General features: G+C 36.6%; 1 protein-coding gene across 1 annotated transcript in view; it reads left to right on the top strand.

Moving 5' to 3' along the window:
* The first annotated feature begins 515 nt into the window (after positions 1 to 515).
* Positions 516 to 18,886, top strand: part of Pnpt1 (polyribonucleotide nucleotidyltransferase 1) — a 41,137-nt gene continuing 22,766 nt past the window's right edge. The window contains exons 1-12 of the mRNA XM_004632439.3: positions 516 to 696; positions 2,845 to 2,905; positions 3,460 to 3,534; positions 4,365 to 4,470; positions 5,253 to 5,302; positions 6,588 to 6,651; positions 6,744 to 6,791; positions 7,760 to 7,873; positions 12,614 to 12,800; positions 13,832 to 13,883; positions 14,249 to 14,306; positions 18,637 to 18,733. Coding sequence (XP_004632496.1) covers positions 536 to 696; positions 2,845 to 2,905; positions 3,460 to 3,534; positions 4,365 to 4,470; positions 5,253 to 5,302; positions 6,588 to 6,651; positions 6,744 to 6,791; positions 7,760 to 7,873; positions 12,614 to 12,800; positions 13,832 to 13,883; positions 14,249 to 14,306; positions 18,637 to 18,733 — 1,073 coding nt within the window. The 5' untranslated portion in view covers positions 516 to 535. The remainder of the gene's footprint in view (positions 697 to 2,844; positions 2,906 to 3,459; positions 3,535 to 4,364; positions 4,471 to 5,252; positions 5,303 to 6,587; positions 6,652 to 6,743; positions 6,792 to 7,759; positions 7,874 to 12,613; positions 12,801 to 13,831; positions 13,884 to 14,248; positions 14,307 to 18,636; positions 18,734 to 18,886) is intronic.

Raw genomic sequence — 18,886 nt, 5'->3', positions numbered from 1 at the left:
CACTGTAATCTCAGCACTCAGGAGACTGAGGCAGGAGCAGCGCTGCCAGCTCAAGGCCAGCCTGGGCTATAAACTGAGTTCCAAGACTACCCAACACTGCATAGGGAAACCGTGTCTAAAAAAGAAAAAAAAACCAAAACAGGAAGCGATTTCTTTCCGTCCACCACACAAATTCTAATTCTTCGTTTACAAAGCCAATTAATATTAATGTGTTCCCTAACTTCTATTAATATACTGTATTTATTTATTAAACATTTATTACTTATTCAAATAACTTTCTTTTAAATTATGAGAGTACACACACTCAAGAAACATTTACTTAATTGCCTCTCAGTGAGAGGTAAAAACAAAGAGAAAGTATAAGTTACAAGGTAATCGCATTCTGATAGATTTGACCCTCTCGGGGCTTCTTAGAAAGCAGCAAAACTCCGCTCCTCCCAGGTACCGCGGAAACGAAACTACAACAGGCTCCGCCCCTTGAGATGTAGCAGGAGCCAATCAGGACACGGCCCGGGCTGAGCGCGTGCCTGGTGTCATGGCTGCCTGCAGGTGCTGTTGCTCCCGCCTCCGGCTCCGGCCGCTGGGTGATGGTCCCCTCCGTCTACCAGGGCGAAATCTGGTATTCACTCGTTTGCAAGTGCGAGCGCTGTGGAGCAGCAAGAGGTCCGGGGCTGTTTCTGTGGATTTAGGCAACAGGTAAGGAACGGCGTGCATTCCCTGTTTTTTACAGCGTGCCCTTTCTGGCCAGCAAAAGTACTTTAATCTCCCATGATAGAAATCCCAAAGCCTTAATTTCTCAGGTAGGCTTAATTCTTTATCCAAACCAAAATCCCTTTCCGGGTGTGGAATCTGCCTTCTCGCATCCTCTCCCTGCGTTGTAGAGCGCCCTTTGCTTCTTAAACCTACTGCCACTTACTGCATTCCAGGCTTCCTTTATCTGAGCCTGTCTATCCACCCGCTCTCTGTTCTCTTTACTTTCAGGGACCCGTGTAGTTTGTTGGAAAGTGGGAAACATTCGTCCTCCAGATAACAAGTTAACAATATGCCTATGTCATCCAACTCAGTAGATTGCCTAAAGCAGTGTGGCCCATGCGCTTATCCTTGGGTAGGAAGAGAGCGGAAAAGTCATTTTGGTGAACGTGAGCTTTGTTCATGTGTGCAGTCTTTTTGTACCTATACATAAAGGTATTAACTCGCTTTATGGTGAAAACCACATTGGCTCGAAATAGCCTAGGTAACTTGGTCGGAATCAGCAAAACTAGTTCTGCGAAACTAGGTAGATTATGAACTCATATTTCTCATTTACAAAGTGGGTACTTTTCCCAGCGATCCTTTTTCACTTAAAAACTACTTTTTGAAAACTTCTATATAAGTTTTTGTTAGAAATGAAATTTTTGTGTATACTTTACATAGTTAACTTCTTTTCGTGGATTTGTTTTGTTTTGGGGTCCTAGGTACTGAACTCAGGACCCTTGTGCATACAAAGCAGGCATCCTTCCACGGAGCTGTATCCCTTGCGTGTACTTTAAAATTTGTTTTATTCTCATTCATACAAGAAGAAAAATAAATTTTGGCTTTGTATACCCAGTTCTTTCTCTAATTTCTTGGGTGACCAACCTGGAAAATTTATTTCGTAAGTCTTGTAAAAAATGAGACTGGGTTTGATCAAGAATGTAGAAACATCTCTGAAAAGAACCTGATAGTAAATATTTTAGGTTTTGTGGGGCACATACTGTCTCCATTACATATTCCTGTTTGCATGTATTTACAAATCCTTTAAAACATGCAAAAAACATTCTTAGTTGAGTAACTGTACAGAAACAGGCCGTGGATTGTAGTTTGCTATCTCTTTATTGTTCGCTGATAAAGCTTCTATTCTAGATAGAAATCTCTTCTCAGGTATGTGATTTGTATATATATTTTTGTATTTTTTTTTCCTTTTCTGTGGTTTTTAAAATTTTTTTTGATGCTATCTTTTGAAGCATGAAAGTTTTTAATTTTGATGAAGTCCAAATTATTTATTTTGTTCTGTCAGTTGTGTGTTTGATATCCTAAGAAGACATTGTCTAACCCAAGTTTATGATTTATTGCTATATTATATTCTTACAACTTGATATTTTAGCTATTTTAGATCTGATACTCATTAATAGTTAGGTTTGACTGATTGATTGCAGCACTGGAGATTAAACTCAGGGCCTTTACTCTGAGGCACATCTCTAGCCCTATTTAAAATTGTACATTTTGAGATAGGATCTCACCAAGTTGCTGAGTGGCCTCAGCTGAGCTTGTACTCCTTCTGCCTTGGTCCCAGAGGGCTACAACTGTAGGTGGGCAGCACTGTGCCTGGCTTCATTTTTATTTTTATATGAAAAAAGCAATCCAACTTCATTCTTTTGTGCATACATATGAATATCCAGTTGTCGCAGCATCATCGATTGAAAAAGTACTGTGTTCGTTCAACATTAAACTGGCACTATTATCAAACATAAAAGTATTTATAGGTAATATTTAGGAATGTAATTTTGTGCTGAGGACATTAGGGCAAATTTTAAAGAATTTTAAGTATAGAAATGACTAGTTTGTATATTCAGAAGGCAATTAGTTTCTGCACCTCAGAAATACTTTATTTCTTACTCATTTTAATGCTGATCCTTGGTTTCTGTATTTAGCAGTTCCTTTTGTATTTTTGATGATCCTGAATTCTGTCCCTTTTTGTTTATTTAGGAGCATTTATGGGCTTAGTAGTCTTAGTTCTTCTGTCAGAATCTTTGATTACTTTATATTAAACTGGGAGTTCTATTGATGACCTAAGTCACTTTGTATTGAATTTTTATTTTTAAACAGAAAATTAGAAATATCTTCTGGAAAACTGGCCAGATTTGCAGATGGCTCTGCTGTGGTACAGGTAAAAAGTCTAGGTTCCTAAAATTTCAACTTAAATGATTATGGAATCTGATGTTGGGTATCTTTATAACATATTAGTAAGATCACATCTAGTGTTAGAACCATTGCAAAAATGAGAGTCAGAGGGCTAAATGTATGTCACCTTTACGATTCCTTCCAAATTTGTGGTTTTGTTGTATTCTTCTAATAAAATCTGGTATACTTTTCTAGACAAAATGATTTCACTGTTCTCCTTAATAGTAATACTTGAGAAACTATCTTAATATTTGGCCTAAATTTCTTCATAAGAAGTAGAAAATGTGATTTGATTCATTGAGTATGGTTATCAGTAAGCCTTTTCTCTCTTTGAAAAACTCAGTTACTATTTTAATAATGATCATAATTATATTAAAAAGATCAGGATTGAACAATTTGTGAATAATTACTTTGTTATAATCACATGGAATAAGAGATTTTTTTTCCTTGAGTTTAACTGGAGTGAAGATTCATTCACTTGCTAATTTTATGTTAATATGATTTCAGTTTAATTTATCATTGTTGTTTATGTTTACCAAGTCAGGTAATACTGCAGTGATGGTCACAGCAGTCAGCAAAACAAAACCTTCACCTTCCCAGTTCATGCCTTTGGTGGTAAGTATTTGTTGATTTATCTGAACTGCAATGTAGAATGTGAAATGTTTTTGTTCAGTATCTAATGAATGCATAATATAAATTTTGTACAATGAAAGGTTTCCCTTAGTTGTTTGTTACTGGGTCATTAAAAGAATGTAAACTCATTGCTGCATTACCAGCTCTCATGAGTTGATGAGATCAGTGGAAGTACTTAAGTACTTGTGCTGAACACAAGGAATTAATACATTTGTAGGTTTCCCTTCAATATGAGTCTTGCGGAGCCGGGGAGATTGCTCAGTGGAATAAATGCTTCCCTGGCAAGTGCAAGGGCCTGAGTTCAATCCCCAGTCCCCCCCCCCCAAAAAAAAAAAATGAGTCTTGCAAGTGTATTTTTTTCTTTTTTTGATGGAACCAGGGATTGAACTGAGGCCCTTGTGCTTGCCAGGGAAGTGCTTATTCTACTGAGCCATCTCTCCGGCCCCTGCAAGTGTATATTAAGGGAAGAATTCATGATAGTTTTTATGGCTTCTTCCTAACATGAAAAGGGGAATGCTGTTATCTAGAAATGGCAGTGTTTGATTTGACTAAAGTAGACTACTGTGGGAAATACTAAGGCCAGGAAGTCATCTGATTGCTAAATGGAATATTTTAACCAATTGGTTGAAACTTTTCTATGACAGCCCCGTTCCCTGAGAGATACAAAAGTCTAAAAGTATATAAAATACTTTGACTCATAGCCTAGATTAGTTAGCAACCTAAGGAAAATTAGTGTTTATATGGTAGTTAGGAGTGCATAATTTCTTACTAAAAAAAGAAATATAAACTTCATGTTTTCATTGTCATTTCAGGTTGACTATAGACAGAAGGCTGCTGCAGCTGGTAGAATTCCCACAAACTACCTTAGAAGAGAAATTGGTTCATCTGATAAAGAAATTCTTACAAGTCGAATAATTGGTAAGATATTAAGACATTAACCCGTTGGGTCCGCCCATGCTAGTATATCTGCCTTTCTGTCTGTTCTCTACAGTAATGTTTAAATTTCCCTTAATTGCTTGAATTCTGCTAGTGATTATTTACTCTGTTCCCTTTCTTAAAGTGGTTTCCATGATAGAAAACACTCATGATAATCTACAGAATAGGCATTCAATATTGTTGAATGAATGAATGGCTATTAAGTATATGCATTCCGTGTGCTATGCCTCACAGCTGTTGAATTTATCCCTAGCATTTTTCATTTTTATATCAAGCTTAATAATTCCTAAAACAATGTCTTTGTCAACTACTGAATTATCTCTAAAAACCTTCCAAATGTTTGATATTCATAAATATTATGGGATTATTGGCAACGTATAGCTCTTATAACCAGAAATTGCTAGTTTGTATATATTTATATGTATTCATCAGACAAAGTCCAAGGGGGCTGGGGATATAGCTCAGTGGCACAGTGCCTGCATGGCAAGCATAAGGTCCTGAGTTCAATTCCTAATACAAAAAAAAAAAAAAACAAAACAACAAAACACCACCACACAGACACAATCCAAAGAAACATTATCTTTTGGTCTGTTAGTCTTAAGTTTCTTGAATTGAATCACTGATATTTATCTATGATCTTAGCAAATCAGGCTAAGAGGTTTTATTTTTTGACATAGTAAACAATTAACTGTGTAAGTTCAAAAGTGTTAAACTGTAAAGCATCTCTGTCAGTTCTGTTAATATCTTTTTCTTTCTTTTGGTAGATAGATCAATCAGACCTCTCTTTCCAGCTGGCTACTTTTATGATACACAGGTGAGTTTTTCTTGAGGTATATTTCCAGGTAGTCACATATTATGTAATTTCTATAATTCTTTCTAAGAGAAACATTATAAAGAATTTTGATGTTCTACCTCTATAAATGACTTAAAAATTTTAAGAAGCCAACTTTTGCTTGTCTGTTTGAGCTGACACCTTGGTTATGAGCAGCAGTTAGTGAACCAGGATTGTTGGGGAAGCATTCTAGGCAGACGGAAAGACAACCAAGAAAGCCTTGAGGCAGGAAAGGAATTGGTGCGGGGGAAAGATCAGTGTGGGGGAGATCAAATGGTGTGGCTGAACGGGTAGGTCATATTAGTGCCAGACTAAGACATTGATGCACTTCATGTTTGCCTATCTTAGTTATCAGATCCTCTGAACCTCTAATATATTTTAATACTTCCTGAATATTACTTTCTTTCAGCATAATTATTTATGCTTTAAATACACTTAAGTAATCATATTATTTATAGGAAATTACTCTCTTAAAAATGTGACATAGGCTCATCATTGCAGTACAAGTTAACTCATTGGTTTGCTTCCTTTTTGCTTAAAGCTAAAAATAGAAATATGTACATTTCTCCTTTTCTTTTTTTCTTGTATTTAGGACAGGGTCTACAGGGTCTCACTACATAGAACTAACTCATAGTGATCCTCCTGTTTTCAGCCTCCCAAGCACTGGCATCAGGGGCGCGCGCCAGTCTCATTTGCCATCTCAGTGCGCCTCAGGGGCAGGGCCGGCTCAGCACACTGGGGACCGAACCCCAGCTGCTGCACTCTGCCTAAGCAGGCGCTTTTGTCCGCTGAGCTATCAGGCCAGCCCGTACATTTCTATTATATACACGTTTACTGAGTGCCTACACCATATCAATACTATTGTGGTAAGTGCTTCATGTATAGCATGCCTGTAATTTTCACAGGAACCCATTAGGAAGATGCCATTTCTCTCAAAGGTGAGGGAACTGGTGTGGTAATGTGTACCTTAATCCCAGCACTTGGGAGGCTGAGGCAGGAAGATCACTGTGAATTTGAGGCCAGCCTGAACTGCATAATGAGACCTTGTCTCAAAAAAAAGATGAAACTTTCAAAATTTAATTTCAGTAATTTACCTGAAGACAACAATTTAGTTAAATGATAGTTAAAACTTAGGGAATTGGCTGCAAAGCCCATGCTTTTAGCCATATAGTACTCCTAGAATCTAGGCCAGATTGTTAGCTTAAATGATGATCCTCCCAAATCAAGTAATTTTTTTTAAGTTCTCAAATGTTTTTCCTTGTCTCAGGTCCTTTGTAATCTGTTAGCAGTAGATGGTATTAATGAACCTGATATCCTAGCAATTAATGGTGGTAAGTATAAAAATAGAGATTAAAATTTTATTACCACTGTTGATTTTTAAAAACAATGAAATTTTAATTTCACTTCTTGTTTTCTCATTAAGCCTCCGTAGCCCTCTCATTATCAGATATTCCTTGGAATGGACCTATTGGTAAGTTAGGATTTGAAAAAAAACACTATATTTGTTCTTTTCAATAAGTAGTACTGAACATCAGTAAGTAGTACTGAACATGATAGAGCAAAAGCATAGATTTATTGACTCTAGTTTACTAGCTCTTTAGAGTTAAACTAGGTGACATCCTAAGATTCCTACTGGCCTTTCAGTCATGTTCATCCTTGCCTTGGGCTTTGCTCTCAATAGCAGTACGTTGTGGTGCTGTAGTTTTATGTTGCAGGATATTTTGACTTCTTAGTTGCCCCTTTCAGTTAGGACATTCTTTGCACTAGGAAATCAGAGTACCTACTCTTTACTCTTTCAATATAAAACAAAAATGTTTGTAGTTTGCTAGATATTACCTGATAGACAACGGGTAGCAGCATTTTTAGATTATAATCATACAACATAAAAAGATTCATCAAGTAAATAATTATTGAATGTCCTACAGACTACTTACTCAGCTAAGCATTGAATCAACAGAGGCATACTAGCCACTAGCAATACAAAGGTGAAAGAGGCAATTCTTATTTTCAGCATAGAAAAAGACAAATATTTACTAATAGTATCATCATAAAGGCATAGCCAAGGTATAAAAAAAATAATTGAAAAGGTCAGGTTTGGTTTTATGGGTTGAAGTTGTCAATGAGGGCTCCAAGTAGTCAGTGTGTAATCTGAACTCAGGATCACAAAGAAGCAACTTTGGTCGCTTGAGAGAGAGTCCAGGTTAGACTAGGAGAAATGAATTAACATAACCATTAAAAGGTACATTTGGACAGGTCATAGTAGTCCACTGAGTTCAGAAGGCAGGGTGGGATGATGGGATGTTAATCTTTAATGTCATCAAGAAATGGTAATTTTATTCTGTAGTCACAATCAAAAATGGGGGATTGTAGCCATCACTAGACAAATACAAAAAGTGAATGTTTTGGTTAAATGATTGCAATGTTTTAATATATTTTTAGGGGCAGTACGAATAGGGATGATTGATGGAGAATGCGTTGTTAACCCAACAAGAAAAGAAATGTCTTCTAGTACTTTAAATTTAGTGGTTGCTGGGGCACCTAAAAGTCAGATTGGTAAGTAGTTTGAATAACCACATTTATCCTGGGCTCTGCTTGCAAGTCTGGCTTCTTAAAAATGCATTTCAGTAACTGGGAGGCTCCTGACAGGGTTTCTGTGGCACTACTCAGGTGCACTTGGTTGTTCCGTGTTGTTCTCCAGAGGGAAGAACAAGATGCTAGAAGCTCCATAAACTTCAGAGAGTAGCTTTGGATAATTGGAGGGCACCTCAAGTGACTCCGAGTAAGGAAACTGGCTTCAGGAATTACCAGCCTCTATTTATGGACTTCCACATCACTATTTCCATGAAGATACTCAGCTAGGGCTCTGCTTTCATAAAATATAACAAGTACTGTATACAGTTTGACCCCCACCCCCACCCTTTTTAAATGTGTCAGTGCCTTAGTTTCCTCATTGCTGAGACAAAATACCTGATACCCAAAGTTAAAGAGAAAAAGGTGTATTTAGCTCACAGTTCCATACTTGGCTGGCTGCAAGGTAGGGTGGCTTGAAAAAGGGTGACCTAGAGGAGAAACAGTTCATGGCTATAGAAGACAGAAGGAAGCCAGGGAGGGGTAAAAAAAAGAGAGGCCTTTTTCTGTCCCTTATATGTGTATGCAGGTTACACACCCTGAGGTGGGTATAGCATCCACACCCATAATCACAGCACTGGACCTTGAATCAGTCACAGACTCTAGTTTCAGCCATCTGTGAAAAGCCTGCCCCTGCCATGACTATACGAGGCTTTGAGGGGACATCTAGACACAAACGTTAACAGCATTGGGCACCTGTCAAATAACGTCATTGTGGACCTTCTAGGATACAAAACATGATTGCTACTATTATTAAAATATTTACTAAAATCTTTTAAATATAATCTTAGGGCAAGAATAATTTCTCTATGCTATGAACTATTAGATTACTTCAGTAAAAGTGTTTTGCACAAGAATATTTAGATGCTTGTTTTCAACTGATACACTTAGTATCACTTATTCTGTGTATGATAGGATGTAATGCAGGAAAAAGTAAACTAGTACATGTTTTTAAAAGAGATTTTGTGGGGCCAGGGAGATGGCTCAGTGGAATAAGCGCTTCCCTGGCAAGCGCAAGGACCTGACTTCAGTCCCCGGTTCCACCAAAAATAAATAAATAAAATAAAAGAGATTTTGTATGTAGAATTCATAGCATCATCCAGTCTGAAAAATCCTTCATCTTTAATTACCAAAAGTGGTTGGTGGTTTAAAATAAATTGCTAACCTTCAATTTAAATTATTCAATATCTAGGAACAATCTGCAACAAAGGAAATGTTTTATGTCTGAACATGTGATTTCAAGGTATTTGAAGTGACTACAGTGACAAGGGAACTAATTTTTTCTTTCCCTTTTTTGTTATTTTTCTCTTTTATAAATTTTTTTATTTTATTTAATTTAAATACAAATTTCCATTTGTGGCTAGGAATTTCATGTTGGATAACACAGGACTGTAGGCTTGGAGCTATCAGGAATTTTAAGGCATTTTTAAAAATCGTATATATTTAATATATATATTTGGTATAGAGTCTGGCTATGCAGCTCAAACTCATAGTGGTCTTCCTGTCTCAGCCTCCCCAGCATTGGGATTATAGAAATGTACCACCACCTGGTTTCAGTAGCCATCTGGATGCAGGGCCAGAACAGCATGCATGCAGTACAGGGGATCAAACCCAGGTCCTTACACTTGTCAGGCAGGCCCTTAGATGCTGAGCTATCTCCCTGATCCTTAAGGCATTTTTTAAAAGGATTTCTTTATGGATGGCTTAGTGGAAACAAAATTTATCTGGAAAGTATCCATTTTCCTTTACCATAGTCTCATTTCACATTTTATATTTAAGTCAGTTTCTCAATATCTAACTTATGTTAAATGTATTATATTCTTAAATTTTCCAATTTAATTATAATTTTGCTAAGAGAGGATGTCTTAGAAATATGGATGAGAAAAAGATAAAGACAAGTACCAGTGTCAAAAGAAGCTTATTCATACCCCAGAATGAAGTACTGTAACCACCTGCCTGCCTGTTCCTCACTCGATGCAATATGCCTGAAAGTTAAGTGCATATCAGGCGTGATGTTATGTATTTGTTTTTGTTGCTGTCTGTCTCTGTCTCTCTGTCTCTCTGTCTCTCTGTCTCTCTCCCCATCCCCTCTCTTCTTTCCTTTCCTTTCCTTTTCTTTCTTTCTCTTTTTTAATTTAATTTAATTTTATTTTCTGCAAAGCTTTATTCCAGGGGGACTCAGGCCTTCTTGGCAGCTGCCTTTCTCATGGCAGCCAGCACCTTGCTCAGCTCCTTACGCTTCCTCTTGGTGCAGATGTGTGTTCCCCAGCCTTTTCTTGATAACTTGAGGGCGCATTTGTCCTTGAAGACCTGAGCAGCTCCGTGGCTTGCCACTCAGGGGGTGAAGCCACACACCTCCCGGATCATGTCCTACAGGAACTTGGTGTTTTTGGTGAGGCATCTGCAAGGTGGCTGTGCCTCGGTTTACTCACATTCTTAGTCATCTTGCAACCGTTGTTGAGGCCCACAGCCATGGGATAGTGGAGGGTTATCTCATGCCTACTGTTCTTCAATGGTCGCTGTGGCGCAAGCTCTTTTTTTTTTTAGTGTATTCAGTTGTTACAGGGTCTCACTACACAGCTCAGGCTCATAGTGATCTTCCTGCTTTCAACCTCCCCAGCCCTGGGACTATAGGCGTGCACCACCACGCCTGAACTCTGGGTGGGGCTGGCGAGGCCATTGAGCCATGGTCCCTGGACTGCCTAAGCTTGTCTAAGCAGGCGCTTTAGTCTGCTGAGCTATCTCAACAGCTCTTTGTTTTTGTTTCAACCAACATAATGCAGAAAACTGAAGAGAAGTATTATTTTTGTTTACCATGGGTTTTTTTTTGTTCTTGTTAGCCTACAACTTTTTAAAACAATGATTCCTCTGTTTAGAGAACTTTCTTTAGCCATTTTCTTAGAGTAGCTCTGCTGCTAGTCATGATTCCCTTAGTTCGTCTTGGAAAGTCATCATTGTCCATCCCCCATCCCACTTTACAGTGTTGGGGATAGAACCCAGGGCCTTGCCTCTTAAGCTAAATTCCCAACCCTTCGTTTATTTTTTTAAATTTTAAGACAGGGTGTGACTCGGGCTCCAATTTGAGGTCCTCCTGTCTCACCTCCCAAAGTGCTGGGAGCACACATGCGCCACCATGCCTCACGGAGGGATCATTTTTTCTCTGGTAGAGATTTTCTTCCTTGTCTTTGGTTTTTTGTTTTGTTTTGTTTTGTTTTTTGTGTTTTAGGGACGAGTCTACAGGGTGTTCAGGGTCTTACTACTAGATCGAACTCATAGTGATCCGCCTATTTACCTCCCGAGAGCTGGGATTAAGTGCATGCCACCACACCCAGTCTCAATTGCTGTCTCAGCGTGCCCTGGGGACAGGGCCAGCAGGGCAGGCCCAGGGATTGAACCCCTGGCCCCTGCGCCTGCTTGCAGGCATGTCTTTGGTTTTCAGAAATTTAATTGTGGTGTCTTAGCCTAGCTTTCTTTGGATTTATCCTGTTTAGAGTTACTCAGCTTCTTGCATCTATACATATTTAGGGAATTTTTAGCAATTCTTTTTCCAGTACTTTTTTAGCCTTGCTTTTCCTATTTACTTGACCTCTTTTCATATGTTTACTTCAATTGGCTGATGGAATTCTAACAAAGTACATAGGAAGATTTTTTTTTTTCATTGTATATAACTCTTGGAAGCCTTAAAAGTGATGATTCAGATCATCATAAATCTTCATGACAATACAGTGTACTTAAATGTTTGAGATATATTGGGAACTATGCATTTGTGTGGTTTTTGTACAAATTGAAAGATACCAAAGGTAACATACAAGTAGCCAGAAGGCTATTTAGCCTTCCAGAATAGAAAATCAAAGCTGAACAACACATTTTAGCAAGATAACATTGTAAAAGCCCAACTTTGGAACTTCTTTGCTCTGCATAAGAGTTCCACTGTTATAAAACCATAAAAACAACCTTTTACGAGTGATAGGTAAAACCTTTGGGTTGGTCCCCTTTAAACAGGTTTACTACAATGGTTTCCCCACCTATGCAAGAACTGGACAATTTGATTAGTGAGAACTATGTAAGAAGTCACATTAAATAATGATTAAGCAAGAAACCAAAACCAGGTGTGGTGGCCCATACTTATAATGCCAGCACTCAGGAGGCTGAGGCAGGAGAATTGCCACAAGCTAAAGGCCAGTCTTAGCTACATAGTGAGTTCTAGGTCAGCCCGAATTGCATAGTGAGATCCTGTCTCAAGAGGAACACACACACACACACACACACACACACACACACAGAGGAAAGTGTCATTGAATACCTAATATGGTATATTTTTTAAAATTCATCTAAAACACATTAAAATTAAGTGCAGTTGTAAACTTTAAAAGACTGAATTTTAGGTTATATGATTTATTTCTAAAGTATTATTTTAAAATGTGATTTTTAAATTTCTGTTTCATATGTGAAATCCCTCATTAATTTAAGGAGAATGTAAATTAAAATAACAAGGTTTCTTTCTTTATTACTACTAATATTTTGGAAGTATGTTTAATTTGAAGAAAGACATTGCAAAAAGTGGCTATATCATACAAAGTAAATCTGATTTATATGCTTTGTTGTGTCATACTATTGGTAAACTGCTCAGGGGCAGTAATCATCTTTTTCCCCCCATGTGCATAGTCATGTTGGAAGCCTCTGCAGAAAACATTTTACAGCAGGACTTTTGCCATGCTATCAAAGTGGGAGTAAAGTACACGCAACAAATAATTCAGGGCATCCAGCAATTGATCAAAGAAATGGGGGTAACCAAGAGGACACCTCAGAAGATATTTACTCCTCCGCCAGACATTGTGAAACATGCTCATAAGTAAGAACATCTGTATAAAACAACATAAGATGTTGTCACCAGATTGTGAACAGGGAGGGGAAGGATGTTTGAAAACGAGGGATGGGAATGGGGAAGAAGGAAGAGGAATCAAGATGTAGGATGTACAAATGCAAATTCCCATAATGAATATGGTCACTATGTGTACCTAAACTGTACCAATAAACTTAAAAATAAGTAAATAAATGAATTCCCCTAGGGAAGAAACTTCCATGGATGTAAGAACAATGCATTACTTCATAAATAGTACTTTTAAATTTTAAAAGTCATCACCATAAATATTTGTTGAATGGCTAAAGATTAAACTTATGCCCCTCTTCCAGGGCATGTTTAAACCTCACAGGGAGAGCCATTTGCTGATAACGATTCAAGTAATTTCTATATTTTATGTGTCCAGAAATAACTAGAAAGGACAAGATATTTTTATATTTAAGGGCAATACTGACTGTATTATTACCCCCAAGTGCCTAGTGCTTTGAACAATGCCTCATCAGCAGGCACTCAGTAAATATGAATGAATCTAAAGGATTTAATTGATCAATTAAACACAAGAAGAAAGTAGAATGTAATATGATGAGTCAGTGATTTGCCTTGAGAAGGGAAGGAAATTGTAGTTCTGTATGTTAGTAGTAAACAGATTAATAGTAATAAACAGTAATAAAATATTTTTATTAATAAAATCTTAATAAAATAAGATTAGATACAGAGGAACAACTAAAAGGTAAATTTTACTTTTTAATGTATTTTTATTAGTACCCATTAACTTACAAATTATTGCGTCTCAGTGCATATATTTTAATCATATCTATCCCCTATTGTGAGCTTCACCCCTTTTGTCTTATTCCCTTCTTATTTAATAATAGTCTCCCTTCTACTTTGGTGTATATATTTTAAAATTCTTTTTTATGAAGTGCTTATTAAATTTGTGACAGTATCTATGTTTTTCATTTATAATAGAAACTACCTCATGTTTCAAATATTGTTAGACTAACACTATTTTGTACTTCAAATAGACTTGCCATGGAGAAACTTTATGCAGTTTTTACAGATTATGAACATGATAAAGTAAGTATACCTCAGGTTTCTCTTCTATAATTGTTATTGGCATATTTTTTGTCATAACTTGCATAATTTTATGAACATTAGCCCTAATTTTTTTATTTATTAGCCCTATTTTTATTAATATCTTTTAACCTAAAAGCTGAGTTGAAGCCTGTTTGCTTCTCCATTCTTTTGTTAATGCAAATTTTAGAGAAATACACAAATACATTTGAATAAAACATTTTTTATAAATTAACCATATTTTAAAGAGTGATACCATTTGAAAAATATAATTCTCTTACAGTGTGTTAATTGGTTAATAACTAAAAGAAATGTTAAATGTTGTCATATATAAGTATACCTATCACTAAACTTTAACTTTCTTTTAGGTTTCCAGAGATGAAGCTATTAACAAAATAAGATTAGATACAGAGGAACAACTAAAAGGTAAATTTTACTTTTTAATGTATTTTTATTAGTACCCATTAACTTACAAATTATTGCGTCTCAGTGCATATATTTTAATCATATCTATCCCCTATTGTGAGCTTCACCCCTTTTGTCTTATTCCCTTCTTATTTAATAATAGTCTCCCTTCTACTTTGATACCATCTGTTTTAGATTCAACATATTAGAGAGACTATACAGTACTCGCCTTTCTTATTTTGCTTAATATCATGCTCACCAGCTCCTTTTTCTGCAAAGGACATGGTTTTATCTTTACCATTAAATAATACATATATTATTATACTATTAAATATATTATAATATTAAATATTATAATAAGTAATATATGTTATTAAATAATCTATATATGCCATGTTGTTTTTAATCCATACATCTGTTGATGGTTATCTGTGCTGACCCCACACCTACCTTGGTTATTGTGAACTATGTCACAATTGACCTAAGTTTGTAGGTATCCCTATAATATGCTGACTTTTAATTCTTTTTTTTTTTTTTTTTTGTTCCTCGAATGCCTTCAGGGCACTTTTGGCCAGCTGGAGAGGTGTGAGGTTTGAACTCCAGCAACCTGAGGCTGACAGCTTTGTGGAAGCAGCCACTTAAAGGCCTGAGCTAGGGCCAGGCCCCCTAATTCTTTTGATGATCTATAATGAGTATAGCTGGATCCATGATAGCTCTATTTTTTAGTTTTTGTTTTGTTTTGATTTTTGTGTTTTTAGAGCGGTAAGACAAGATCTCACTAGGTAATTCAGGCTAACCTCAAATGCACAACAATCTACCTGCCTCAGCCTCCTAAATGCTGGGTTTACAGGCGTGTGCCACAATATCCAGCAGTTTTTAGCTTTTTGAGAAACACCCGTACTGATTTCCATAGTGGTTATACTAATTTACACTCCCACCAGCACTGTAGAAGTGTTTTTTTCTTCCCACATCCTCAGGAGCATTTGGTTTTTTATGTACGGTAACCATTCTGACGGGGGTGAGATGCAATCTCAGTATAGCTTTGATTTTTCCCTACAGGCTGAAAATGATAAACATTTTTTCATTTATATTTCTTTTTTTCTTTTGAGTTACCAGGGATAGAATGTGGCTTATGCTTATGCCTGGCCCTCTTTTATACTTGTTTTGAAAAGTTTTGTTTATTTGTTCATTTATTGATTGGACTATTTGTTATATTCTAGGTATTAACCCTCTGTCAGAAGAGTCGCTAGCAAAGACCTCCATTCTGTAGATTGTCTCTTCACTCTGTTGATAATTTCCTTTGCCGTGCAGAGACGTTTTTATTTCAAGCAATCTTATTTGTTGATCTTGGTATTGCCTGGGTTGTTGAAGTCCTATTAAAGAAGTCTTTGCTGACCAGGGAGAGGCTTAGTGGAATAAGCTGCTTCCCTCGCAAGTGCAAGGGCCTGAGTTCAATCCCCGGTTCTAAAAAAAAAAAAGAAGTCTTTGGGGGCCAGGGAGATAGCTCAATAGAATAAGCGCTTGCCTGGCAAGTACAAGGGCCTGAGTTCAATCCCCGGTTCCACAAAAAGAAAAGTCTTTGCTTGTGCCTATAATGTCAAGTGTTTCTTCCATGTTTTCTTCTAGCAGTTTCAGTTTCAGGTTTTATACCTAGGTCTAATCCATATTGAATTGGTTTTCATATAGGGTAAGAAAGAGGGATCTAGTTTCAGTCTTATACAAATAAGATCTCCAGTCTTATACAAATAAGATCTCCAATGTTCCCAGCCATTTTTTAAGGAGGCTATCTTTGCTCCATTGTGTATTTATTTGACTCCTTTTTGGCAGAACCAGGGGTTGAACTCAGGCCCTGTGCTTGCCAGGCAAGCATTTATTCTACTGAGCCATCTCCCCGGCTCTTTTTTGACTTCTTTGTCAAGGATCTGATGGCTATAGATGCTTGTGGGGTTTTTTTGTTTGTTTCTTTTTTTCCCTTCTATGCTAGTCCATTGTGCCACTTCAGTGCTGTTTTTGTTACTATGACTATGTGTGTAATTTGAAATCAAGTATTAGATGCCACCAGCTTTGTTTATTTACTCAGTTGCTTTGGGTATTCTGAGTCTTATGTGTTTCCATAGTTATTGGATTTTTTTATGGGAATTCTGTTGAATCATGTCCTGGTAATCCATGAATATGGGAGATCATTCCATCTACTCACGTATTAATTTTTTTCACTGTTCTGTACTTTTCACTGTAGAGGTCTTTCAGCTCCTTGCTTGTTTTGATCCCCAGGTTTTTGTGTTTGTTTTTTAAGCTATTGTAATTTGTTTTGCTAATTTCTTTCTCAGATAATTTGCTACTGATTTTATATTTTGAATTGTACATTTTTTAATTAGGAAAAAAACTGAAAGGAAAAACAATGGTACTATAATATTATGGAACTCAATTCATTCCAAATTTGTATCCAAACACTGAAAAGTTTGAGAACTAAACACATTTTTTTCCATAAAAAATAATAGAAAACCAAATAATTGGTTCTGAGGCCCAAAAATTATACTTACAAATGCATCTTTCCAGGACTTTAATGAAGTGATTTTTTTCTTTAACTCTATTGTAGTTCTCACAGTTTCGTCTTAGCTTTACTGCTGGTATCACTGACTTTCTTTGGAGCCATCTATTTTACACAAAGGGAGCACAAAAGAAAGCACAGTGGTGCATGTTTTCCTGCACTGACCCCAGGACTGTGTTGTCTGCACAACAGCAGCGTAGACTGAAGCATCACCTCTCTGCACCCAAGGGAAGACATGGCCGGGGACTCACTCTCAGCTCATACAGGCTTTTTCGAGTCAATATTTAGTTCGATTATCAAAAGAAGTTACAAATACTGAGCAGACTTTTTTTTTTCAAACTTTGCTGTGAGATACTATCGCTATGGTAGACTTTTTAAAATTTCTATGGTAATACTTCAAATAAAACAGTTATTTGCATTGTTCTTAGTTTTAAGTTAAGTTTTAGGGGTGATACATTACAAGGTTTCTGTTAAATCAACTTCTGTGAGTGCTGCAAACACAGCACCCAGAGTGGGCATGGTGGCGCGCGCCTGTAATCCTAGCTCTTGGGGGGCTGTAAACAGGTGGATCACTATGAGTCCAATCTAGCAGTGAGACCCTGAAAACCCTGTAGACCCTTACCTAAAATACGAAAATAAAATTAAATAAATAAAAATTAAAAATAAAAAGAGTAGGCACCTAATGAATAGTGAATGTGAAATGTTCCTGTCTTTTCTGCTTCAGACTCATGTCTTTAATAGTGGGTAGTTTTGTTTTTTGAAAGCCTGAAACATAGTCTTTAAAATTCTTGTGTTTTTGTCTGTGTAGCTGCAGTAACATGTGGTTTATAAGAATTAAAATTCGTAAAGCATGTATACTACCTGACACATAGCATGCAATAAATGTGCCATTGTTAGTCTTAATATAATGTGGACTTATAAGATATAGAGCTTTAGATAATTTAGCTCTCTAGAAATTACTAAGCAGTGGGGCCAGGGAGATAGCTCAGTAGAATAAGTGCAAGGGCCTGAGTTCAACCCCCAGTTCCACAAAAAAAAAATTACTAAGCAGTGATCTGATTACACAGTATAAATAGCATGCAAACAATATAGTGGAAGTGTGGCACATAGTTCCTGTTAATTACATAAAGTATAATATAAATGTAGTACTTAATATCATCGCTCTAAAGCCATTTGTTACATTCAGGTTGAAGTTAATGCATTTTTTGAATAAACTAAGCACAGTACAGATCACAGCTATACCAGTTACCTTCTATATGCTCTTTAGGCCTCAATTTTTACCTCTGTTGGATGAGAGTAATAATATGCCTTATTAGCTATTATGAAGTCTAATGGCATTTTCAAAAAATCAACCTGTAAAGTGTCTGACTTACGATAGCACTTGCTAGATGTTAGCTTAAAAATGGTAGGGGTTTATAATATACAGAAAAAATGTGTTTCCCAGTTTTGCAAATTAATATAAAAGTTCTCAAGGCAAAAGAGTGAGAATGATTACTCTTCAAATTGTCAATTAAACTTTTTCACAATATGTTGGTGGATTTTTCAGGTATATACTATAATAAGGGAGCTAATTGCAGATCTCTGATGTTCTCTGAATTCTCAATACAAAACATTTGAAGTACCTGATATTTGATATGTCTCACTTAAATTGAAAACATTGGATTTTTCTATTTGTTTGAGGACTTAAATGTTTAAAGTGGAATCCCTTGGCTTACTCCCATGATGTTTGACTTGATGGTGTCAATTTTGCAGAAATGTTGTCTTCCAAAAACTTTAAGCCTTTGTTTTGTCTTTTTTCTATAGAAAAATTTCCAGAAGCTGATCCGTATGAAATTATAGAATCCTTCAATGTTGTTGCAAAGGAGGTTTTTAGGAGTATTATTTTGAATGAATATAAAAGGTAAACATATCCTGCTTTCTGAGATGGGTTGTTATTATACTTTCCAAGCTGATTCAACTCCTGGCTCAAGTCATTGTTCTGCCTCAGCCTCCACAATGACCATTGCATCCTCCCATGCTTGCCTAACATCTTTTTTTTTTTTTTTTTTTTTTT

This window comes from Octodon degus, unplaced genomic scaffold (genome assembly GCF_000260255.1).
Source record: "Octodon degus isolate 3935 unplaced genomic scaffold, OctDeg1.0 scaffold00048, whole genome shotgun sequence".
Lineage (NCBI taxonomy): Eukaryota > Metazoa > Chordata > Mammalia > Rodentia > Octodontidae > Octodon > Octodon degus.
The sequence above is the reverse complement of the archived record's forward strand: the minus strand, read 5'-3'. Positions and strand labels throughout refer to the sequence as shown.